Source organism: Ranitomeya imitator, chromosome 3 (assembly GCF_032444005.1).
Source record: "Ranitomeya imitator isolate aRanImi1 chromosome 3, aRanImi1.pri, whole genome shotgun sequence".
NCBI classification, from domain to species: Eukaryota; Metazoa; Chordata; class Amphibia; order Anura; family Dendrobatidae; genus Ranitomeya; species Ranitomeya imitator.
This window is the reverse complement of record NC_091284.1, coordinates 489,732,274-489,758,990: the sequence shown is the minus strand read 5'-3', so window position 1 is coordinate 489,758,990 and position 26,717 is coordinate 489,732,274. Positions and strand designations below refer to the sequence as shown.

The window sequence follows — 26,717 nt, the reverse complement described above, 5'->3', positions numbered from 1 at the left end:
GGGGGCGGAGCCAGACGCAGAGGCGCCGGTGGGCAGGACACAGTATGTCGGGCGGGGAAAAAAAAGCCCGCCCGCAGAAGCGGAAGTGAGGGATCCGACGACCGGAAGTAGGCCCCGGCCGAAGCCGGGGTCTAAATTAGGGACCGGCGGCCGGGAAAACGAGTCGCGGCACAGAGTGCCGGAGCAATGCGCCGCGCCGGGAGGCTGGCGGCACAGGCGCCGCAGCCTGTCAGGCTGCGTCGCTGAAGGGCGCCGCAGATAAGCACCTCCTGCGGCGCCGGAGCGATGCGCCGGAGCGATGCACCGCAGCGATAAGCGGCGCGATAAGCGGCGCGATAGACTGCAGGGCTGCCGCGCTGAGGACTGTGCCCAGTGAAAAACCGCAGCGCTGGTAGTGCGCCGCGGAATGGAGCGTACGGCAGCCAAGGGCTGTCTAGAAAGAAGGTGCTGGTCACGGGAAAAGAGCGCTGCGGCCAGAAGGGGCCCCGCGCTGGAGCAGAAAGGCCCTTGTATTATAGGGAAAAATGCTTCACTGATAAAATATCGGCCGCGCCGCAAAGGATACGGGCGATGACCGGATAAGAGAGGGTCACCGTCTGGGAGCCCTTAACAAGAATCCCCCCCCCCCCCCCCCCCCCCCCAATAAGGATCTGGGAAGGGATAGGGGAAATACTCACCTAAACGTCCCATGCCGGTACTAACCTTAAAAGGGGGTGAGACGTCCAGGGAGCTGATGGACGTCCTCGTCTCCTCCAACCGACAGGCTCTGGTGGGCGAGTGGGTGGGGGACGGAGCCAGGACCGGACTTCTGAGCACGCTTGTGTGCCAGGATCTTGGTCCTGGAGAGGGATCTATGAGGATACGGGGTGGCAGTACACACCGTACTCATAGTCCGCTTGTGGGAATACAGGTGTGACTGCTCACCCTGTATCCCTTCCGGAAAAACCTGAAAGAAAACGACGCACATTGAGGTAGATAAGGGTCTATTGAAAGACCCGTGTCCACCTCCTACTGACACTAAGCTAAACTGAAGAGTATAATGCCAGTCGGTGGGGTGTACACTGCAGAGGAGGAGCTAACTTTTTTATTTGCATAGTGTCAGCCTCCTAGTGGCAGCAGCATACACCCATGGTTCCTGTGTCCCCCAATGAGAGGCGATAAAGAAAAAAAAAATAAACCTCACCTCCCACCAACACAACAATATCATACTTGGTTGGTTACCGATAACTTGATATAAGAGATTAAATACAGATGAATACAAGTATGTACCATCAAAACCTTCAAAAAGAACCTGAAGACCCACCTCTTCAGACAAGCCTACAACCTGCAGTAACCACCGATCGACCAAACCGCTGCATGACCAGCTCTACCCTCACCTACTGTATTCTCACCCATCCCTTGTAGATTGTGAGCCTTCACGGGCAGGGTCCTCACTCCTCCTGTACCAGTTATGACTTGTATTGTTTAAGATTATTGTACTTGTTTTTATTATGTATACCCCTCCTCACATGTAAAGCGCCATGGAATAAATGGCGCTATAACAATAAATAATAATAATAATAATAATAATGTTGGAAAAGGTGTCGCCAAGAAATGTAATGCATCTGGAAATGATATACTGCATAGATCTAGTGTTCAAAAAAGACCCAACCAGTATCTCTGTAGCTCTCTGGATGCCAGCACTGAACAGGCAATCCATCGGGCCCACAGCTTTCCAGATTTCAGGAGAACATTCCTGTTTAAATAAATGCCCTTTTCTAAATTCAATAACCAATTGATTTTATTTATAAACTCTGGAATTGGAGGCACCTGATCCATAATCCAATATCAAGCTATTCATTTCCCAGCCATGAACAACATACGGGACACAGCCTTCTTACCATATCCATCAGTAGTCAAGTCCTCAACATATGTCAATATACATACCAAAGGAGCTGGGACTAGGAATGGAATAAACCCGATTTATCAGTCCCAGCACCTCTTTCCAGAAAGGTTCCAGATTAGGGCAGGACATGTGAAGCAAGATTGCAGGATTTATTTTACAGGAATTGAAGGGTTCTATATACTTGATGTAATAGATATAGTTCGGTTTTCCAACATTTTTACATCGAGGACAAAATATGCCAAACAGTTTTGCTTTATGTGCAGCGTTTTTACTGCTGAGAAAGGCTTTGGCTGCAGAACAAAATGCTTCAAAAACGCCACATGTGAACATAACCCAAACTGTGCTGCCTTCGCTGATGCCAAGCAATTTTAAGGAAAGAGACAGAAGACTAGAATAAAGCTAAACAGATGAAACCATACATATTCGTATCTGATACATTTTCCTTCCTTTTCCTTTACAATGGTGCATAATTTGCCCGAGTCATATTGGGGTGGGAACGGTTTTCTGTACAATTTTTCTACTTTAAAATCAATAAAAAACCCATGATTTTATTTTCAAAAGTCTATAGGATATTAAGACCTGAGCACTGTATACTCTGCTTTTTTCTCCATATTTCAACAAACAGGGTGAGACACAAACATAAATGAAAAAAATAAAACAGACTATGGGTGACGCTCAGAAAATGCAAGTTTGTGCTCTTACAGTGGGTTTGGAAGGCCTTCCAGTTTCTTTCTTTTCATCGGGTTTTTTGGCTGTATTTTCAGGACGCTGAGATGGTGACCCTTCTGATTTTGAGGATGCTAACAAGAGAGAAAACATCTAAATGAGTTAAAGATCGATAAGGGTGGACCTATCTGAAATAAGGCAGACACATGCAGCAAGTAAAGATGGAAGTGTTTGGCAAAGTGTGGGACTTCTGCAATTGTAGAACAGAATAGGTAGATCTGACAAATGTTTTTTACTTTCATTAAGCCAGAACGATGATGTAGTGTGCCACCTAGCCAACCCATAAGCTTACTCACATCTCACGCGAAAGCGCTCTCCAGAACCACTCTGAGACCCTGGATGAGAGCCTGCTTGGGAACCGGAATTACTGGAACCAGAAGAGCTGCCGCTGCCCGGTCTGGGTACAAGTTTTTCTACCCGCTCCCAAAGCAATCTGGGCTCAATATTGCTGAACAGAGGGAAAAAAAAGAACCTACTTAACAAAAAAGTATTTTTATTCTTGCAATTTAATTATATTAGTTTAACATCTAACACCAGTCAAAAGTTTGGACACTTGTTCAAGCAATGGTTTTCTATTTTCTTATATGAATATGCACAATGTAGGATCGCTTAGGCTAGGTTCACATTGCGTTAACGGGCTGCTGTTAACGCAAGTGCCGACTTGTCATACCGCTAGCGCAGATAGAGCTAGCAGATGCTTTTATCTGCGCTAGCAGTGACGGACCCGGAAACTCTGCAGCCCGCGTCCCAGGGTCCGTCATCCAATGACAGCACATCGCTAGCACACGCCCATTATGGGCGTGCGCTAGCGATGCGTCCGCCATAGGGCTTAATAGCGGCGTTAACGGACTGCGTTACACCGTGTTATGCCGTGGTGTAACGTAGTCCATCTAACAGACCGCTAAAACGCAGTGTGAACCTGGCCTTAATCACCTGGAATTACTTCCAACAGTTTTGAAGTAGCTCCACAAGGAGCTGAGAACTTAACGACTGCTTTGCCTTAACTCTGAGGTCCAAGTCATCCCCAACAATCTCAATGTTAGGTGATCGGTCAGGAATTTTTTCACACATAGATCATCATCACTCCTTGTTTCTAAGTGTGAACCTTTCTGTGGTCTTTACTGACTTCAGTATGTATCTACAATGTGCATATTCCATAAAGAAAAACATTCCATGAGTAGGTGTGTCCAAACTTTTGACTGTTACTGTATGTAAATCAAATCATTTTCGTTCATAGTGTGCCAACATCAGGAACCTGCTAGGCTTTCTTTCCATACCTTGTGGAATTCCTCTGCCCAGTTTGGCTGTTTGGTTGTACACTGCCCTGGAGAGGAGAATCTCTTCGTGACAACACCGGAGATCTTGATGTTGTCCTTACAGGCACCTATATAATGAGCAGAAATAGAAAATAAGAAATACCAATGGAGTCAACTCCAGTCAAACCACCAGTCCTCATTGATCGTTCTTTTATCTTAAAAGGTTTCTTATTTTGAGCAACAAAGCTTCAATTCAAACTGCAGACAATGAAAACTGGGGCTGACTTATTAATATATGAGAAGTCAAACAATATAAGGAGGTTACATGGATACAAGGTGCAAAACCGAATAGTGTGTAGTGAAGCTGTATTAAAGGAAGCACACAGACATATCTAGGTGTGATGAATATAAAGAGATAGGGCTCACTTAAACAATCCTGGTATGTAGAAATAAGTTATTACTAAGCCTGGTCACCAATTTTATAAAAATAAAATAATGGCCTACTTTATTAGAAAATAATCTAAAACATTGCTTGGTTTGGACCAGAGTTATTATTTCCAGTTTTTGTCAGTAGAGCAACTGTAGCTAAACTAAATACTACTTACTAAAAAATACCCAATGTACTGTACTGTGATAATTAATCAGGGCATAAGTCAGTATCTAAAATATTGCCCTGTGAATAAAGGTTACATAGTCATTGTCAGCAAATCCAATCTAATAGATCACGCACCATTCTGTGGCACAACATGACCCTACACACGGAGTGCTCATCTTACTAATTACTACATCTTACCCTTGGTGGCACCTCTTCACTGTCTGATCTAGCCCAAACCCTTTGGTTGGGTTCAGGTATGTCAGATTTAGGGTCAGAAGTTACAACTTCATTGCGTGGGGGTGGGTGGGAGTCCTGAGAACGAAGATGGTGAGGTGCAAATTTGGGAGAAGGGTCACTGAAGGAATGGGATCGCGAGACAGGGGAAACATTGCTCTTGAGGGATGCCAGATGAGACCATTGTACCTTACAAGAAAACAAGACATAAAACATTTACGAGGTGCACTGGCATCACTGACTTTTTTAATTCCAATGGAAAAGAATTTAAAAAGCCAGACAATGACAAAAACAAGACAAAAGCAGGCTCACTGACATAGCTGTAGGGAAAATAAGGGATGAATGGCGGACTTGTATATGATAAATTACTGTTAATGTGTTACTGAGCATGCACAACTCGTCATGGAAAGGAAAAAGCACACCAAGGACAAAATAAAATGGGAATACTTATACCTGAATGCTATATTCACTAAAGGATATGGACACCTCTAGGGACATTTCTTCTCTAAATGCATGCATTTCTGGCTTATACAACATTTATGCATCACACTGTATACACAGACTTTAAAATGAGAATGATAAGAAACCAGAAATTAAAAAAGATTAACCCCAAATGGTGACCGTGGTGCACGGAGGCATGTGGTTCGTGCCTCGGAGCATCTCTGTGAGGGGCAATATTCTCCTTTAAAAGCAATGTCGTAACATATCACAACATGTCACGCTTACATTGAGAAAAGCTGCGGATTAAAAGAAGGAGCATGTCACTTCTTTTGTGCAGATCTGCAGTGCTTTTGTACCCATTCCAATTATAGAAATCCACAGGGGTAAAAAACGCATCAAATCCGCACAAAATCCGCACCTGCGTTTTCTGCCAATAGATGCAGAATCCGCACAAAAAATTCCAGAGGCAAATCTGTAACGTGTGCAGGTAGCCTTAGGCTAGGGTCACATTGCGTTAGTGCAATCCGTTTAGTGCTAGCGGATTGCGCTAACGCAATGTTTTTTATGGGGCCGCGTTCGGGGTCGCGGTAACGTCCCCGCTCTCGCAGATCCCCGATCTGCGAGAGCGGGGAATGGACCGCGGGCGCGCCTCGGACGCTGCAAGCAGTGTCCGCGGCGCGCCAGGAATCTCAGGCGCGTCGCTAGCGCGTGCCGAACATGGCACGCGCTAGTGTAGCGCGTTCCGATTAGCGTGAATGGGCGCGTTAACGGACGCGTTGCACGGCGTAAATTTCGCCGTGCAACACTGTCCGTTTAACGCGGTCCCATAACGCAATGGGAACCCAGCCTAAGACAACTTGTCTCCAGGTGAAAAGTGGACAATTTTTGCTTGTATTTTTTTCTAGCTACTCCAGAGTATTTTTTTTTTTAACTCACCATACGTTCCTTAGGGTACCGTCACACAGTGGCACTTTGATCGCTAGGACGGCACGATCCGTGACGTTCCAGCGATATCGTTACGATCTCGCTGTGTCTGACACGCTACTGCGATCAGGGACCCCGCTGAGAATCGTACGTCGTAGCAGATCGTTTGAAACTTTCTTTCGTCGCTGGATCTCCCGCCGACATCGCTGAATCGGCGTGTGTGACGCCGATTCAGCGATGTCTTCACTGGTAACCAGGGTAAACATCGGGTTACTAAGCGCAGGGCCGCGCTTAGTAACCCTATGTTTACCCTGGTTACCAGCTTAAACGTAAAAAAACAAACACTACATACTTACCTTCCGTGTCTGTCCTCCGGCGCTGTGCTTCTCTGCACTGGCTGTGAGCGCCGGCCAGCCGGAAAGCACAGCTGTGACGTCACCGCTCTGCTTTACAGCTGACCGGCGCTGACAGTGCAGAGGAAAGCACAGCGCCGGAGGACAGACAAGGAATGTAAGTATGTAGTGTTTGTTTTTTTTACTTTTACGCTGGTAACCAGGGTAAACATCGGGTTACTAAGCGCGGCCCTGCGCTTAGTAATCCGATGTTTACCCTGGTTACCAGGGGACTTCGGCATCGTTGGTCGCTGGAGAGCTGTCTGTGTGACAGCTCTCCAGCGACCACACAGCGACGAAACAGCGACGCTGCAGCGATCGGCATCGTTGTCGTATCGCTGCAGCGTCGTTTCAGTGTGACGGTACCCTTAGACATGGGCCTATTTGATGCTAATTTTTATGGACTTTACCAAATGAGTATTGCTCACAAGACATTATATGCATGACAAAGCCTTGAAAACGTATATATATATATATATATATATATATATATATATATATATTTTATATATATATATATATATATATATATATATATATATATATATATATATATATATATATATATATATATATATATATATATATATATATATATATATATAGTTGTTTTTTTGCAGTCTCAGCTTGCTGGGTAATCTGTCCTGGCATTATATAGCAATTATATATCCGCATTCACGCGCACTTTGAATATCATTGCATCGCCATCTACTGGTCATAATCTGAATTATTCCTCTTTTCTAAAAGAATCTTTTCTGCCGAGACCACGGCTCTTGATGTTTAATCGTTTTTAAATCATGCCCAATTCTATTTTTGTATTAATACAAGTCAATAAAAAATATAACATAAACCTGATCAAACAATATAAGAGAGTTTATAATTTTTTATGTGCAGCTCTATTTTTTTAGGTTTATCTGGTTTTGGCTTTAGAACAGAAAACTATTTATTTCGCTTATTGTGGGCTATTTGACGATATAAGTGATAATTACGCAGAGCAGCCTAAAACAGATGCTCCCAGATCTATCTATCCCCAATCAGGGGCCGCAGCGATGACCAACACAAAGCCGCTGCGGTCTAAATATTTTCCGAATTGCGATACCTGAGGCTCCACTGGCCTATGCATGGCAGGCTGAGCAGGCTCAGAATTCCCATTGGAAAATGACTCGGATCTTGAAGGCACTGACGGCTCCAACACTCTCCCTGTTTGTTTGGACTGTGCTTCAGGAGAGCCTTGGTTAGTTTTCCTAAGGCGCTCTTCTGCCTGTGCCGGAAATAAAACATGCGCACTCGTTAAAAAAAGGAAAATTGCTTTCCAAAAAAAGAGTGCTAGAAAAATGCTATTAAAAACAGGGCAACAAAAAAAAAAAACATAATTCTTTAAACCTGCACAGATATAATTTCATATTTAATCTACATACATAGGCTATAGATTTGTAGACAAATACAAGTGTTGTACCTCTCGCACACGCTCGGCCTGATCATAGTGGGGTTTAGGTTCCGGTGTGTGATAACTTTGCTTGCTTCTTTCTTGCGGTTGCACTTGGGGTTGCTGAGGTTGCGGCTGCTGCGGTGGTTGTTGTGGCTGAGGTTGCTGCCTGTGATCATGTTGTAAAGACATAAGATACGCTTGTTCTTGCTGAAGCTGACGTTGTAGTCTTTCTGCCTGCCGGTGTTCTTCCATTTCACGCCATCGGTATTCCTAAAATGAAGAGTAAACATTTATGAAATACTGCAACATAATAACTAATAGGAGTATATCTGCACCATAAGTTATATAGATTACTGTTGAATATAGGGTCTGTGCCCACCAAACAAGGTTACAAGGAGCCTGTCAGCAGTCTGGTGCCAGGAAGCGTAGCAGAAGGGCCAAAACTATTGACAGACAAACTTTAAGGAATTCTCACTTCACTAAGAACTAACACAAACAGTCTTCGATACATTCAAGAAGTTTCACGTTATCAGAGACAAGCCACATATAATCAGGGTGTTGGATGTGGCAATCATGGGAGTACCAGAAGTTATGGAGACAAAAGGCAAGCTACCGTTTATTTTTCTAACAAAAATGTTGGAGCCATGAATTTTTGGCACTTGCTAATATCAGTATTACAGGTTCTCCTCCTGCACTGGTTAAAGACTGTAGAGCTCGCATGTTCTCAATATGGCTGCTGATGGAGGAGCATGTCACCAGCCCTGTCCACCAGCATCCCCCAACTGAAACACACTGCACATGGAGAAGCTGCCCTTAACTGGAAGAGGCTGATGGACAGCTTTGGTCACATTGCTCCTCCATTAGACGCCATTATGAAAGACAGAGCTGTGCCGCCTATGGGAGTTCAGGAGTACCATTTATATACCAGTAAATGCCACAGAATAATGTCCCAATAATGGACAGTTTTCGTTTTTTACGCCTCTTCTTCCAAGAGCTTACGAGGGATTGTATTTTTGCAGGACGAGTTGTGCTTTTGAATTACTTCATTCTAAAATACACTGAAAAATGGGAAGAAATTGAAAGTTCGACGAAAATGCGAAAAATACAAAACTCTTTGGGAATGTTTTTTTATGGCATAGTGTGGTAAAAATGATCTGGCAATGATTCTTCACATCAGTACAAATATGGCGATTCCCAATTTATCACGATTTTTTATTATTTTAGTGTTAAAAAAACAATCAGAAATGAATATATGTATAAAAGTTTTGTAAGGCAAGGAATCGTTTTTACCTATACCGTTTTGGGATAGATAGGACATATTGATCGCTTCTCACAGCCTTGTTTGGAGGATTGCAGTGTCTCAGAAAATTTAATTTTGGCATTTTCTCCTTTGGGGATTCAAACCTGCAATAAACTAATCGCTTGTACTGTATACAACAATACCATGGTATTGTTGCATAAAATCATGGTCTCCGTTGAGGCCCAGCCACAGGCTGGGTTTTAAGGGAGCTCAGTAATGACAGGCGGAGGTCTACAACAGATCCGGATGTTGTAGCAACTCATCAGCGCCCGTGATTGCGTCACGGGAGCGCCAATGGAAGCATACAATGACGCACCCCCATGCTGGCGAGTTTGACAACGGCATTTAACAGGCTAAAACCGTTGTGGGCGGAGCGCGGTTCCATCTACGGGAGTTAGAGGCAGGTCCTTGCTCTAACATACAGACATTACCTGCTGGGTAAAGTTACAGCTCACACCGTTAAAGGGAATATGTCAGTAGAATCTACCCTTCTAACCATTTGTACAGGCGTGAAAGTCACAGGAAGTTGGATAAAATGATACCTTGATATATGTGATGTCTTATTCTGGAGAAATCCATGACTTTCTTATATGCAAATGAACCATTAAGATCTATGGGCAGGACACAGATCTCGGCAAAAATCTGCATCTAGAGCTTATTTTAAATTAAAGTGGGCATTAGCAGTGGAATGTAATGACTGACACTTTGCTCGTATAATCGCTCTGCATGAGATCAGAACAGTGCAACAGAAGTGAAGCTTGCCTCATTGCAAACGTGTGCACCTACAGATACCCTTTCAGAGTGGAGCCTTATTATAGGCACCATACTGCAGCAATGCTGAACTTGGTTATACATTCGCAGGTGTCCTCGCTCAGTGCTTCAGCTTCCATCTCACAGGCAGCCAATGTGGGGGAAGGGCAGTACAGCAGAGCCGACAGCAATATAGAGGGACAGCTGCAAATGTGTTTGTAATAAGACTTCTGCTGTGCTGTCTTCACTCTGTTGTACTGGGTTGGCTCTGATCACACTGCAATGTTGTGACATCACTTTACTCAATTTTCAATTACTTGCATGCCCATGGGAGAGCTGATCCTACTGACAGATGACCTTAACGATAAATGTTATATAACTTTAAGCCAAGTCCTATAAAATGTCTTGGATCAGCAAGGACTTCTCGCTATATCAGTGTGAATACACAAAGGGTTTACTTTGTGGCATCTAGCTGATGATTTCCTATCCAGGCAATTCAACCCTTATAGGGAGAAACTGTTCCCACAATATCAAAATGACTGCACTTGCATATTTTAAGGTGGAACTTTCTACTTTTGTGCTTCTGGTAGTGTGTTAGGATAACACTTTTATTTGGGATTTCCATGTGTTCCTTTATACCCACTAGGAGCAATGCCTCCTAAGAGAACGTCGTGTAGCTGTGCCTGTCAATCTAGGGTGCAGACACTTCCCACAACCAGCTAATTGTTTGCCCAGCTTGTGCAGCTGCCCAGACAAAGCTGACCCCACAACCTGCTACAACTACGGCATCAGATCACCAGTAAACTCTCACCAGTAACATGGCCTGCTCTTGAAGCAGCTGCTGTTGAAGGATCTCCAAGTGCCTCTGCTCCTCCTCCAGCTGTCGTCTGATATACTCCTGTCACACAAACATTTTGGAGGGTTCAGGTTGTTAACCTGAGCAGTGTGTAAAACGCACATGTACTGATGGCATTGCCACATGCCAACGACTACAATTTAAAAGACACGCGGGCACATGGAAAAACAAGTTAGAATGAAAATGTTCACACTGAAAACAATGGAGACTTTGGGGTGTATTTGCGAGATGAGAAAACGCTCACATTCTTTGGTGGCCATTTAATTAACTTAATAATTACAAGACTTGTACATAATATCCACTTTATATTACATTTATATATCACGTTCCTTTAATCCAGCATTCAACACCGAACTGCCAAATATCTAGGAACACTGTATCATGACACGGAACAGCAATATGCTACCATTCTTTATGTTCGCATTTTACTTGCTGGATTCTCTTGCAAAGTAGTTGGAAGTGGTACACATATTTCTACAGTAGTCTGACAACAGTCTCCATAGAGATTTATACCATATATCCACTAAGAACTCTCATTGGTGCTAGATCACAGGAACTGTCTGCACAACACCAATAAGAATACTTTTTGTCACTTTTTTTTCTGTTCAGATTTGTCACAAAACCTGAAGGGTTTTCGGATTCCAGCAGTGAATGAGAGTCCTGAAGTCTTATAGACACGCTGATTATTTGTGACTTGTGGATGTAAATCTGCAGCATGTTAATTCTTTCAGCGTTTGTGCTGCAGATTTCACCCATACTAATGAGAGGGAAAAAATCTGCACCATAAACGAAGGTCAAAAACACGTAAAAAAGCAAGTGTTTCCTGCCAAGAGATGCAGAAATTTCTGCACCAAATACTTAAAGGGCCACTGTCACTCCCTCCAGCAGTTATAAACTAAAAGAGCCACCTTGTGCAGCAGTGATGCTGCATTCTAACAAGGTGGCTCTTTTAGTTCTTGGTGCAGTTATTGCCAAAATAAAGCGTTTTATAATTTCGCCAAAATACCTTTCTTTAGACAGGGAGGCAGATCTTAACCCCCCTGCTGGAAACGCCACACTGCCGTCAATCAAATCTTCTTTGGTGCCGGGCGCCGCCCCCTCCGTGCGGTTTTCCAATGAAATCCGGCGCCTGCGCTGCTTAGTACTGGCTTGTGCAGGTGCAGTGAGCGCTGCCCGTCTGACCTCAGATGCAGTCTCGCAGACTGTGCCTGTGCGGCCACCCAGCTTGTGAATCCCAGCCCCGCACTGTGCATAATTCATAACACACTGCGGGGCTGGGATTCACAGGCAGGGCGGCCGCACAGGCGCAGTCTGTGAGACTGCATCTGAGGTCAGACGGGCAGCGCTCACTGCACCTGCACAAGCCAGTACTAAACAGCGCAGGCGCCGGATTTCATGGGAAAACAGTGTGTGCCAAAGAAGATTTGAGTGACGGCAGTGTGGCGTTTGCAGCAGGGGGGTTAAGACCTGCCTCCCTGTCTAAAGAAAGGTATTTTGGTGAAATTATAAAACGCTTTATTTTGGCAATAACTGCACCAAGAACTAAAAGAGCCACCTTGTTACAATGCAGCATTACTGCTGCATAAGGTGGCTCTTTTAGTTTATAACGGCTGGAGGGGGTGACAGTGGCCCTTTAAGGTGCGGTGGTGTCAGGTGTGTAGGATGCTCAAAATGAATCAAGTAGATCAAACTATTAACTCTTTAAACAGCCATCATATTTATGGCTACTTCTCTAGTAGAGGGAACTATGTAGTGAAAAAAGCCCATATGCACTTTTAATGTCCTGCAGCTCCATCAATTTTAGTGCAGTGTCTCCATTTACATTGTCTGGAGCTGTGACTTCCAACCTGACATGTGGGAGGAGGAAACCACAAAAAATGAGCTACAGGGGTAGCAATCATTACATGGTCAGCCAGCATGCTACTCTGCAGACAGCTGTTCTAATGCATGTACTATTATTTGTTTAGTTTTTGGGCTGTGCATTTGGTCTGTGAAGCTTTTCCACAGGCAGGTGCAAAACATCTGGATTGGGTCCTGCTTTGCTGACACAGAGGTGACATACTAGAGACAGGACCGTCCTGACTGAGTATACCTTGTCATGGTGAGATGGCTTTTATGCAACTTTTAAATCAAAGTGTCACTTAAATATCCTATATTATTTACATGTACTACTATTTACTTACTGCAGGGAGTTTGTTCGCTTTGATTTTATCCTAGATTATGCATGTACTATTATAGGACTGCAGGTGAGCTACATTAATAGCATAGTATTTGTCTGTACATTAGAGCAGTAGTGCACTGGCTGACGATCTGTTAATCACTACATTTATAACTTTACAAAGCCCCCACAACATCATTCGTAACCATTTGGACTGGCTAGGTTTACTGGATAAGCGGTCCACAAGACAGATCATCATAATGCAGCTTTCTGACATTTGTATGAACGAACCAGTGCACGTGGAACAGAGATTGCAATCACAAATTGACCAGATGGGACTGTAAAATGTTGGGCATAAAGAAAGACAATAGTCAGATATACAGTATAGAATGCCAGGTCTAAAGTTCGGCAAGATGCAGAAATAAGAGGAGTTGCTGAAACATTGCAGACAAAGAAACACCCTTTCCTCCCAGCTCCATCCATCTCATAGACAGGCTGGTATCAGCCACAACCATTACATCACTTCTGAAACCGCAAGTTCGGGGGAGGAGGTCTAATCCCATCTGACTAGAACAGAGTCTCAGCAATGCTGAGGGTTTATACCTGGAATTGGAGAGTTTTACACACCCATTGCATTTAGTTACAGGCCAACCACGTCTACAATAAGGTGGTTTTGTTAAGAAAAATAATAATAAAAAAAATACAAAAATTAGAACTGCTGAGAAAATGTCACTTGTCTGCTTTCCATTAGCTGGTGAAGAAAAATGAGGGGGACCCTATGCCATTTTTTTTTTATTTTTAAGCTAAATACATGTACATTAAACTACACGTGCACTGCACTAATTATAATTATATATGTCATGGACATCTTTCCATCTATCTATTCTGAAGGTTCACGCTCTGAATTTACTGTACTTGGCTGATGAAATGTCAGGTTTCCTATGAGATGAGTGAGTAAAAACTGGGCAGTGCACGCATGGTTTGTGTGCCATGTTTTTTTTTTTTTTCTGCGCCTCCATTAACATGAATTGGAGAGTCTCCCCGATAAATGCAGCCACTTGCAGGATGCGGAGATTTTTTTCTCAGTCCGATCCGAGAAGAAACAAAAATGTAATTGAAAACAATTGTTCAATAACATTAGTCACCATGCAATCCAATTTTTTTTTTTTTTATCGGATTGCACGTGTTCGTTTTAAACACAGATGTGTATGATAGCACCATTATGGGATAGATGCGAAGCTCTGATTGCTTGTTACAGCAATTTTTTTGTGGAACTGTGGTGACCAAAAAAACAATTTTGGCGTTCTTTAATTTTTCCCGTTTACATTTACATTCCATTCAATTAGGTTAACTGTTTTTATATTTTGATAGATCGGACATTTGTGAAAGCGGTGATACCAAATGTGTATTTTTTTTAAATACCTTTTATTCTCAATGGGGGAAAAAAAAGAGGTGATTTGAACTTTTACTTTTTCCATTTTTACACCATAGTGTTGTCACTCTCCCAGGAACCTGAACGGCAGGTAAGTCTAGCTATATAGGGGGAGTTTATCACTACACAACTAGGCAAATTTAGAATGAAATGGGTTTTCCTGGCACAACAGATTGATTATCGACAATGGGGTTCCGACACCTGGCGCCCCCAATCAGATGTTCTTTGTGCAGAAGTCCACCACATGTAAACACATTGAAAGAAGTTGAAAAGCACAGCTCTACTCAATGTGTAAGAGCAGCCGCCAGGAACCTCAAAACGGCTTCTATTCTGTAAACACTCCAAAGCGGTTACATCTGGAAGCCGCAAATAACAGTGGCAGTGCAGAGTGTCAGACCCCAAACAGCCCAAAACTGATGGCCTGTCCTAAAGAGGAGTCAGCACTACGGTGTGCTTGGACAACCCATTTGAGCATTCTGGGAGAGCGTTTTCTTTTTTTTCTCTTAAGGAGATGAACTGGTTCTGTAAACACTGCACTCCTGATGATATGTGTATATGTAGTATTCGGGCAATGGTATATGCATTCTGCTTCTCTACATAAGCTCTTGGTAAGGACGTGTACAGATCTGCATTGGAGGACCCAATCAAACACTGTCAAGTAGTGGATCAATTTCCTCATTCCGATTCTATGACAAACAGAAGTGAACAGAGAGCATGTGAGCTGATGCTAAAGCTCCATTTACACTGCAAGATAATCATCAAGGAGCTTTGTTAAAAATGCTCATTTCACGATTATCTTGCTGTGTAAACAGGTAGCCAATCGCTCCTTCATTATGTGAAATTATTTCTGGGCAGTGCCCCCCCAAAAAATCATTGTTCTAGGCGGTGCATTGTTGTGTGAAAACAGGACTCACACTGTCAAGAACTATGGCTGCCTATGTGCACTGAGCGATCCAGGGTAGATCACTGTGTGTATCGTTTGCTTTGGTCTGCCTGTGTACACAGACATTTAGACGACCACCGATCAGTAAAAGTTTACAGAACAGCAGTTGTGTCCTGCCGCCGGGTAGTCCATGCAAACAGATCCCAAGACTGTACTGATCACAAAAAGGCTTTAGAGAATTTATACTGGCAGATTTTCCACCCAAATGAGAATCATTCATCTAAAAAATGAATTCACAGTTTAAGGGCCATATTACAGGAGAAAATGTAAATTATATGAGTACTAATTATGTGTAATAGGATCGTGGGGAAATGTGCCATCAAAAATCATTCTGTTAAGGTCCGCATAAACATTGGGATCAGCTAATGAACAAGTGTTTGCTTGTACGTTGGCATATTGCTTCTTTATGGTTCATGTGTACAACTATTACAAGAGGGAAATACAGGAGAAACAAAACATGGATGCCTCCTTAGAGGCATAAGATGGAAAAAAAATGCAGTGTATCACCCAAGTTATTCAAGTGTATAATACGTCAGAAAAGAAGGTTGATGGATTGTTGCTTGCTGCCCATTTGTTTTCGAGCGAACTCTATGTTTAGTTATCCTGTACATCAAGTGCTGGGAGGATAGACCCAATATTTGTGAAGGGAAACTTTTCTTGTGTAGACTTGCCACTTTCCCACCATGTACAGTCCATAAAGTGTCTTTTTCCTTGAAAGAACAGCAAAATATGAAGAATAAAGCTTAGAAAAGGCAGCACATGATAAAGAGCTGCCAATATTAATCACAGACGTGGTGGTTTTCGGAGATTCTCAATACTTGATATGTTTGAGCTGAAATAGTGATCTTGTAGTTGAGGAAATGTTAACACATCGTGATCCAATTTATCACGGCCAACAGCCTCCCCCTAATCAGAACTGGCTGATAACAGGAAAGAACAGATTACATGCAACTGGAAAGCAAATGTAAAGATCTACGTTTTCATGGAATCAACTTAAAATATTGTATCTTTACTTATTAAGATGTACCTGTTCTCTCTCCACCCGTCTTTTCTCTTCTTCAGCTCTTCTACGTTCCTCCTCTTCTTTACGTCTTCGTTCCAGCTCCTCCATTCTTTTTTTCTCTTCCTGCTCTCTTCTTCTTTGCTCTCTTTCTTGCTGCCGTCGGGCTTCACGTTCTCTTCTCTGTTGCTACTCAGAAGAGTTTAAAAGAAAAGTGGTTAAACAAGTGGCCAGGCATCAGCTAGCATATACAGTACATTCACATCATATTCCAGCTGCACAGCATAGTACATTTATGACTTTATTTACTTCAATGTGAGACCATCTATAAAACTAAGAAATTCAGAGAAATCGTACCGTTATACTATTGTCTCTATGCCACCTGAAACAAGTCCTCGGCAATTTGTCAGGTATGTGATCAGCATGTGAGCCATTTCGCCTCAATATCCCATATTGTGAATCACTGTCAGACTACCTTGCAAGCCCGGAATCTGACTGTACAACTGTGCAAACTCCGTATGAAGTACTGTTCTCATCTATACTATTACCTGTAATTCGGTACAGGCACAGAATAAGGAAAATATTAGCAGAGCCAGCACATGACCAACATCATCTGATCAAGTCCACTGACTGTAATCGGATCTATTGGGCTTTAGCTAGGACGTCGGCCATTTTCTCAGGACAGATCAGTACAGCATACTGCTTTATTCTGTCTGGCAAACGTGATGGAATCTGGAGCCTCCAAAGTGGATTTGTACCTTATCTAGGCATTCCTGGCAAACTTTAGCATAGGTTACCATTAGAAATGCTTTGTGCCTTCAAGTGGACAACTTTTTAATTTAGTTTCTTTATACAAGTCAGTCCAAAATTACTAGATACAGCTCTATGGTTATGCAGGGAATAGAAAAATGAGTAGAATTACAATGAGTTCAAGCACAATGTTGCAATTAAGGAAATCAGTGGTGAAAAACAAAATCAGAGCAGGCATGCTGCAAAAAACTAATATTACCAGGTAAGTACCAAAGCAATAGCAATAACTAAAATACAGTGCTGGGGCGCTACTTCAGAGGTAACCCGACAGATGATCCATGCTACCCGATCCACGAGCAGATCACTTATCAGGCGCTGGTGGTATGATTTCAGCCATGTATGTGTATCTAAGAAACATGCTGTCATAGCCACCAGGAACTGGGCCACACAGGAGACTAGTCGGATAGGCTGGTCCCGGCGACTTCTCCATGCCTGCTGCCGTCAATTGACAGGACACTCTACACCCATGCGGGAGAGACCTGTCTGGCAAGATGCGCGGTCAGATTCCCTTTCACCATAAAACTACAAGACCCAATGGTAATTTCTGTTTGAGGACATACAAGATTTATCCAAGGACTAAGCAAATGACTGTGCATTGCACTTAGCATTTCGGCTTCCCCCATTATCACTTAAACCCATGCTGTGCTTCATCAATAGGAAAGCCTCTAGAAGAATAAGCTTAAAACTTAAGGTACCGTCACACTAGACGATATCGCTAGCGATCCGTGACGTTGCAGCGTCCTCGCTAGCGATATCGTCCAGTGTGACAGGCAGCAGCGATCAGGCCCCTGCTGTGCTGTCGCTGGTCGGGGAAGAAAGTCCAGAACTTTATTTGGTCGCTGGACTCCCCGCAGACATCGCTGAATCGGCGTGTGTGACACCGATTCAGCGATGTCTTCACTGGTAACCAGGGTAAACATCGGGTAACTAAGCGCAGGGCCGCGCTTAGTAACCCGATGTTTACCCTGGTTACCATCCTAAAAGTAAAAAAAAAAACAAACACTACATACTTACCTACCGCTGTCTGTCCCCGGCGCTGTGCTCTGCACTCCTCCTGCACTGGCTGTGAGCGTCGGTCAGCCGGAAAGCAGAGCGGTGACGTCACCGCTCTGCTTTCCGGCCGCTGTGCTCACAGCCAGTGCAGGAGGAGTGCAGAGCACAGCGCCGGGGACAGACAGCGGTAGGTAAGTATGTAGTGTTTGTTTTTTTTTTTTACTTTTAGGATGGTAACCAGGGTAAACATCGGGTTACTAAGAGCGGCCCTGCGCTTAGTTACCCGATGTTTACCCTGGTTACCGGCATCGTTGGTCGCTGGAGAGCTGTCTGTGTGACAGCTCTCCAGCGACCAAACAGCGACGCTGCAGCGATCCGGATCGTTGTCGGTATCACTGCAGCGTCGCTAAGTGTGATGGTACCTTTAGTTTAGGGCAAGAAGAGAGGCACACAAGGGAACAAATTGGCGCAAGCACCTGGAAAAGAGGAGCCATTGTAGGCATCCCTGCTATTAGAATATGGTATGAAACAGTGTGGATTGTCAGTGAGGGTGACAACTGTAATTCAGCTGTGTGTCATATCTTCGTAACACGGCATCATCTTAACTAATAGGGTGTATGATGAAAGTCAGACTGCAGGCTTCTGAATCCGTACAGCGTGCACACCACACACTGTCAGGATTCTCCAGTGGTGCTTCTGAAAGTGACACTAGCCCTCCTCACCAGAAACACCGGGAAATACTGAAAACTTTCATCAGAAGACAGGAGACCCCATTTAAGATATTACTCTCCAGTGTAACTGGGAATATAATTAAAGCCTTGCCCGAGGTTCCATATATTTGACAGCGAATACTCGGACGATTTTGTACCTCTTCAAGTCGCCTCCTTTGCTCTTTTTGCTGTTCTATGCGCTTCTGTCTCTCTGCCAATAGTTGTCTCTTGTACTCCTCCTGTTCTCGGAGTTGCTGCTCCTGCAGCAGCTGCTGCCTTCGTAAGGCCTCAGAACGCTCCTTGTTCTCTTGCTGCAGTCTCAGAAAATCACGTCGAAGGGTGGATTCCCCAGGCACATTAACAATTGAGCTGAAAGGATAACAGATACATTCGGACATAAGACAGTAGCTTAAAGGGGTTTTCCCACCAACAAAAGTTCATTTTAATCAATAGATCTTGGAATAATAATAATTTCCTCAATTGGAGGTGTCTAAATAAAATGTTCCTGTGCGGAGATAATCTTATAAATGTGCCTGTGCTGTGTACTGTGTAATGGCTGCAGGAGATGTGATATGATCAGACCATGTCCCTGTACAGTCACACGCAGACATTACATAGAACACAGCAGGGGCACATTTATAAGATTATCTCAGCACAGGAACATTTTGTTTAAATACATCCAATTGTGGAAATTATTATTATTCCAAGATCTGTTGATTAAATTTAACCCCTTTAACAGCATCCTCTGAATAATTTAATCAAGTGCAATTCATATCCCCACACTACTCCTGATAAGTAGGGAATTATTAATATACAAGGCAAGCAATCTTTATAGGCAAATGCTTTCTTTCCTCTCTTTGGTGATAGGGCTTTGTGAAAGAATTTATGTGCTGCCAATATTTTGCATGTTTCTCCCATAAGACAAAAGATAGGGCTAATTTCACAGGATTCCATTTACTGTTACATACGTGATTGAAATGGCGGAATAAAATGTGCTTCCATTGAAAGTATAGATATGGCACTAGTATAAAGATTTCTGGTGCAAAACTTACAATACTTTTTAATGAAGGATTAAAAAAGTAACCTGTCAGCTAATTCATGCTGCCAGAACCACTGACAGAAGGAATCCTAGAGCAGCTGGGTTACTGGAACCACGTATGCTTTACTCGGAAACACTGCGGCATTTCAGAGAAGGCATACTGTAAAAAGCCAACCACACATGACTAGTCTGAGACCGGGCCCGTCGGCTTCTCCCCACTGCAGTCACCTGACAGGTCTGTCCCATCGGTCAAAGGGAATAGGACAGGGAGATCCCAGCCGGTGTCCTGCCTTCCACTAGTCATCTGAGAAGCACAGTTCCTGGTTGGCTTTTATAGTACGCTTTTTCTGAAATGTCACAGCATTCCAGAGTGTAACAGACTGCAATACCCCACAAAAGCCAGAGATGGGTGTTGACGCACTGTGATAACTGCCCACTGCTCTGAATGTCATAGTGAAGACATTTAATTACTGCAATGACACAGCCGAACTATGATCCCTGCTGCCCTGGTTTGGGCAGTATAAATCAATAAAAATGGAGCTATATTTCATGCAATAACTTCACAATATGTTCAACCCTCAAACAACGCAGGAGACCAGAAAACATCAACACAAAAAAGTAAATTAATAAAAAGAATAAAAAAAGTTATAAACCTCTCCGGAAATACCTGGGTTCTCCTTCCTGCTCAGGCACTTCCTCTTCCTCCTCTTCACTACCACTGTATTCATACTCCGTTTCATCTTTTTTTTTTTTTTGGGGGGGGCGGGGGGGGATAAAAACAGCAAAGAGAATGATTTATGCCGAGCATATTTAAGACAATACATTTATGAAATTCATATTGCAATCCTTTAGATATGTTGATGCATTGCATTATTAATTCTGAAACTAATCATTCTGGGATTTGTCATCATGATATCAAATGTTTCCTAATTGTTAAGGTTTGTAGATTTCTACTCTCAGCTGTATTCCTGAACTTGGCAAGTCTAGATGCTGTAAATTATGGGCAAGATCAACAGTTTCACAGTTTTGAAAAGCAACAACCATAAGGTCAGTTACTCCGTGAAAGTAAAGAGTTGATGCTCAACAAGTCTCGCCATCACGGACCATGCTTTTATCCATATGCTGGCTTTCCAGCCGTGTGGAATATTGCAGCACTACTGCGTTAGGCAGGGTCCGCACACAGATTTTTGTCAGTTATCACCAACTTGCTTGTGACTTTACTGACATATTATTCACATCACACTGATCTTGTGCATGAGTTATGCACATATACACTAGTACTGCCAACTAGTGCTAGCTGCTGTCTGTCATGCCACAGATCAGTGTGCCAATTGTGGCTATGTTTCTAGGACAGAGTAATGTGAACAGTGCTGTGTGGCATGTCACAGCAGGCACCCGGAAAACAACAGTCTGAGATCATCTTTTCTTAGAACTCATTTGCTGCCGCTTTGTTATTTCACCTGCAAATGTAAAACCTATATTTACAAATGGGTGTTGCCATACTGTTTGTCAAAAAACTGTGTCTCTACAAACTTACCAACCCAGGGCTGACAATGTCACACCTTTTGACAAAGCAAATGGGAACATTCAGTTGTCAACTTATTCATATATTTCCAGGAGAAACAACAAAAAAAAGCAGCAAAACACAGAATTCTGAGAAAAAAAATGCTCTCAAATTGTTATTTTCCACAATGCAGACTTAGCCCTCATTCAGATATCCATGTATAACAGCCAAGCAGGGAGCGCAGTGGAAGGGATATCCCTAGAGAAAATCATCAGTAGCAGAATGGAGAGGATCTAACCATTGACATCCCCGGCAATCAGTTGTTTGCAACTTAGCGCACATAGCCGGCACTGCACAGCTCCATGCAGTGTGCGCTCAGGTATTCCAAGCCATCTCCCACTGAAGACAACAAAGCAGAGCTGTAGCACCCGAAAAAGGGCCCTACACACTGTACACGGCTGCGCTGCTCAGTACCCAATACTGATCACCGTCCTAGGGATCAGTCTTCTGTACCGGAGTACTTACAACCTGTAAAACCAGCAAACCTGAAATAATTCACACTTTTAAACAGGTGAAGTGTAGGCAGATAATGGAAGCTTGCTGGTACTAGAATACAACAGGCATTAGCCATTTCATATTTACATTTTTGGGACCATCTGAAAGCAGATATGGTGAAGAGAAACAAAAACAATATAAAATGGACTTTGTCCAGATTGTCAAGTCGCTCAATTACATATTCCAGGACCGGCCATGATTTATCTAAAAGTCTGGAAACCGCGGTTCACCACTAACCTTTCTCTCCTCTCTTCTTCCTGGTCCTGTCTATGTGATCCTTGAGCTGGATCCTGACTTGCCTTTCATTTGGCTGGTCTCTAATAAATGGATGCTTTAGTAACTGTTCTGTAGGGGGACGTTGCATGTAATTTTTCACAAGACAGCCTTCTATAAAACTAAAAAACTTCTTTGACCTGCAGAGAAAAGAATGAATAAATATGGACGTAATACAAAAAATATATATTCGAGAAAAGAAACACACAGCAACAATTCTAGATTTTACTTGTTTAAATAGCACAATCATATTGCACAGCGCTCTACAGACATCGTCATCACTGTCCCATTGGGGTTCGGAATCTAATTTCTCTATCAGTACTTGGAGTGTGGGGGAAAACCAGGACAGACAAAGTACTGCAGTGCGCAGGCGCCGGGCCTCTGACCTTTCCGGCGCCTGCGCACTGCATTACTATCCTCTGCCCTCAACAGGGCAGAGCAAAGTACGCCTGCGCCGGAGCCATGGCTGAAGATCAGAAGAGGACGTCTTGTAATGAAGATGGGAGGTGCCGCAGCGGACCAGAGACGCCCATCCGACCGGACCAGCAGTGGGACCGCCCCTGGGTAAGTATAATATAACGTCTTTTTCTCCTCTTTCAGTTTACATCGGGGGCTTATCTACAGCATTACAAAATGCTGTAGATAAGCCCCTGATGCCGGTGGGCTTACCTCACCCGCGAATTTCGGGGTGACAGGTTCCCTTTAAGGCAAAACGGCTCCAGCTCCTTTAACCCCTTCATGACCTCAGCCTATTTTGACCTTAATGACCTGGCCATTGTTTGCAATTCTGACCAGTGTCCCTTTATGAGGTAATAACTCATCCGTTATGAGGTAACGGATCCTAGCGATTATGAGTTATAAGGGTTAAAATTTGACCAGCGATTTCTCATTTTTACAACAAAATTTACAAAACCATTTTTTTTTTAGGGACCATCTCACATTGAGGGGTCTATATGGCTGAAAATACCCAAAAGTGACACCATTCTAAAAACTGCACCCCTCAAGGTGCCCAAAACCACATTCGAGAAATGTATTAACCCTTCAGGTGCTTCACAGCAGCAGAAGCAACACGGAAGGAAAAAATGAACATTTAACTTTTTAGTCACAAAAATGATCTTTTAGCAACAATTTTTTTATTTTCCTAAGGGTAAAAGGAGAAACTGGACCCCAAAAGTTATTCTACAATTTGTCCGGAGTACGCCGATACCCCATATGTGGGAGGGAACCACTGCTTGGGCGCACGACAGGGCTCGGAAGGGAAGGAGCGCCAGTTGACATGGTTTTTTGGATTTTACTTCTATGGTGGCGTTTATTGGGAGGTAAACGTGATTTGGAATGAGGATTCCCCAGGTCAATTGGATTATGGAAATATCAAATTTGTCAATTTTTTTTTTATTACTACTATTTTAGTGTTAATGATGTGGAAATATGTAAATAAAAAAACTTAACTTTTTGAGTTTTCTGTTGATAGACGTGTGTGAGGGCATACTATTTTTTTGACTGGTCAAGCAGACATTTTTAATGGATTCCATCTTGGTATAGTTATGATGTTTTGTAGTGATGAGTGAATATACTCGTTACTCGGGGATCCTCAGAGTATTTTTTAGTGCTCGGAGATTTAGTTTTCATTTCCGCAGCTGAATGATTTACAGCTGTTAGCCAGCATAACTACATGTGGGGGTTGCCTGGTTGCTAGGGAATCCCCACATGTAATCAAGCTGGCCAATAGCTGTAAATTATTCAGCTGAGGTGAGGAAAACAATCTCCGAGCACTAAAAATACTATGAGGACACCCGAGCGTGCTCGGGAAATGTTGGGTAACGAGTATATTCGCTCATCATTAATATATATATATATATACACACACACACATTAAAGTAATTAAAATGTTAATATACTACTCTTTACCCTCCAAACAAACAAAAAACACCTACGCACAATTTTGTTTTAGTTTAGTATTGCTGTATAATAACGTAAATAACAGTCTGCTTTGAAAGCCATTGCTTTTTATCAACAGTGCACCATGATGGCAAACACTGGAATCTTTATCAGATCCCCACTACCACAGCAACATATCGGCTGCCTGCAATTGTGTCCTTTGGGAAAATGGGGTGTTGGGCCCTTGGAGCACCCTCTCATCTAACCACCTCTGTGCTGTAAATGTGGCAGTCACATATTGACAGCAGCATTTAACAGGTTAAGACTACTTTCACACTAGCGTTAACTGCAATCCGTCACAATGCGTCGTTTTGCAGAAAAAAACGCATCCTGCAAAAGTGCTTGCATGATGCGTTTTTTCCCCATAGACTTGTATTGACGACGCATTGCGACGGATTGCCAAACGTCGCATCCGTCATGCGACGGATGCGTCGTGCTTTGGTGGACCGTCGGGAGCAAAAAACGCTACATGTAACGTTTTTTGCTCCTGACGGACCGCTTTTTCCGACCGCGCATGCGCGGCCGGAACTCCGCCCCCACCACCCCGCACCTTACAATGGGGCAGCGGATGCGCCGGAGAAATGCATCTGCTGCCTCCGTTGTGCAGTGCATTAAACGCTAGCGTCGGAATCTCTGCCCGACGCATTACGACGGGGAGATTCCGACGCTAGTGTGAAAGTAGCCTAACAGTTTTGTAATAGTGATACCACTTCTAGTTGCCTTGCTGCTTCAACCAAAAACAAATGAATCTTCCTCATGTGTAACGTAACAGTTCTGCTTATTGACTGTTATCTGGAAGCTGACAGCTGATTAGAGCCCGATCCACAGGCTACATGTATCAGGCACTGGCTATACGATTTCAGCAAGGTATGTCTGATTCTGAAACACTGCAGCGTTTCAGAGAAAGACATACAGTACTTTAAAAGCCACCAGCAGGGTGAGAACTGTCCCTGCGGGAAATTGGGCAGGGAGAAAACGCCAGGGACCCACCTTTTCGACTAGACTCCCACGTGACTTGGTCACCTGTGGTTTTTAAAGTATTTTTTTCTGAAACCTCTCAGAGCGATTGAGGTCAGGTTCTGATACAGGATACCTGTGGATTGGGCAGTACGTATCAGTTGTCAGATTCCCTTTAACAAACAATTTTTTTTTAGCATTTTTCATCGTTTTGTATTTGTTGATTTTTCTTGCACCAAATTCTTGATAAAGATGCATGTGGATTTTGGCACAAAATAAAAATGGACCTGGTTTTCTTCACCTTTCTCCTGTGCCCATTTAGACAAAAACGTGCATTTTGCACAAAAACGTCACCTCTTGCGGGAAAAAAAAAAAAATGTACATAGACATACATAAAAGTCACTCATGGAGGGAGTGTGGGTACTAAACTACATTTGTGCCACAAAATTATTACAAAAATGTTGCATGATGAATTTGTTGAAAACATGAAAAACAAAAAACCCTCCATATTGTCAAACATAAAAAAAACAAAAAAAACAAGCGGACACAAAGCAGACTTAAACCCTCACAATATGCGCCGTACAAGGCTCAAATTAAATGATGAATTTGGCACAAAACAAAAGCATGCTAAAACAATGCTAAATTTAAAGAAAAAAGGCACATGTGCAACAATGATTCAGGTATGTCGTAACGCAAGTTCAGACAAGACCTATTGGCGATCCCTGAGCATTTTCCACATTAATAGGGAAGATCATCCAGCATGTGGGGTCATCGGAAACTCACCATTTCTTTGATTTTAGCCGTGGAGGAGGATTTCTTGGGATAAGGAACAGCGCTCTCATTGGGTGCATATCACAGAGGGCTTTGAAAAAAGTAAATAAATACGTTATTTGGACTGCACAAAACATGGAATGTATGGAATCTTACTATAAACCCCATCATTATAACTTACGGGGTGCCCCTTCTGCCATCTCAATAGCTGTGATACCACAAGACCAAAGGTCACTCTGTAATATTAAAAAACATCACAAGTATCACAAAACTTTTAAGTGAAAATTTTTAAAAAGTATTATTTTTTTATTATTTACATAAAATATTTTATGTGATTGGATCCTTTCACATTTTATGTTGCATTAGATAACCTACAAAAATGTAAGTTAACGAAGCGCATCTTAAAAGGGAATCGGATAGCGGATTCATGCTGGCCGAACCAAAGGCAGAATTAGTGGATTATTGGAGGTTTCAGAAAAAAACATACTTTTAAATGGCAGCCGTGGATGAGGCGGATAGTCACAGAGGTATGTTCATGCCGACTTCTACCAGCCCAACTCACAGGGATTGAACGGTCTCTCCAGAGGTGCGTGTTTAGGGAGAGACCTGTAGCAAAGCACGATGGGGAGGAGCTGGCGGAGACATAACTCTGGCTAGTCAACTCATCTCCGGCTGCCGTCAGTAAAGTAGGTTTTCACTAAAATGCTGCAGTGTTTCACAGCAAAACATGCATGTGTGAGATATCAGAGCTGGTCTCCGATTCTTCCTGGCAGCAGATCAGGCATCATGAATCAGCTGATCGTTCCCGTACTTGTACAACAGTCTACAATGGTGTGGTCAGATGTA

The 26,717-nt window shown here is 43.1% G+C and overlaps 1 protein-coding gene across 11 annotated transcripts in view; it reads right to left on the bottom strand.

The window, feature by feature from the left end:
• MAP4K4 (mitogen-activated protein kinase kinase kinase kinase 4) overlaps positions 1–26,717 on the bottom strand; it is a 192,700-nt gene that overhangs the window by 33,134 nt on the left and 132,849 nt on the right. For 4 of the 11 annotated variants that reach the window (XM_069757606.1, XM_069757608.1, XM_069757610.1 and 1 more), the window contains exons 8-20: positions 26,053–26,107; positions 25,884–25,962; positions 22,170–22,345; positions 20,541–20,613; positions 18,993–19,203; positions 16,349–16,510; positions 10,744–10,830; positions 7,910–8,152; positions 7,553–7,714; positions 4,661–4,885; positions 3,889–3,995; positions 2,908–3,059; positions 2,588–2,685 (exon numbers count right to left, since the gene is read on the bottom strand). In XM_069757606.1, coding sequence (XP_069613707.1) covers positions 2,588–2,685; positions 2,908–3,059; positions 3,889–3,995; positions 4,661–4,885; positions 7,553–7,714; positions 7,910–8,152; positions 10,744–10,830; positions 16,349–16,510; positions 18,993–19,203; positions 20,541–20,613; positions 22,170–22,345; positions 25,884–25,962; positions 26,053–26,107 — 1,830 coding nt within the window. The remainder of the gene's footprint in view (positions 1–2,587; positions 2,686–2,907; positions 3,060–3,888; positions 3,996–4,660; positions 4,886–7,552; positions 7,715–7,909; positions 8,153–10,743; positions 10,831–16,348; positions 16,511–18,992; positions 19,204–20,540; positions 20,614–22,169; positions 22,346–25,883; positions 25,963–26,052; positions 26,108–26,717) is intronic. The other 7 variants (XM_069757611.1, XM_069757613.1, XM_069757615.1 and 4 more) reach the window with 3 other exon arrangements.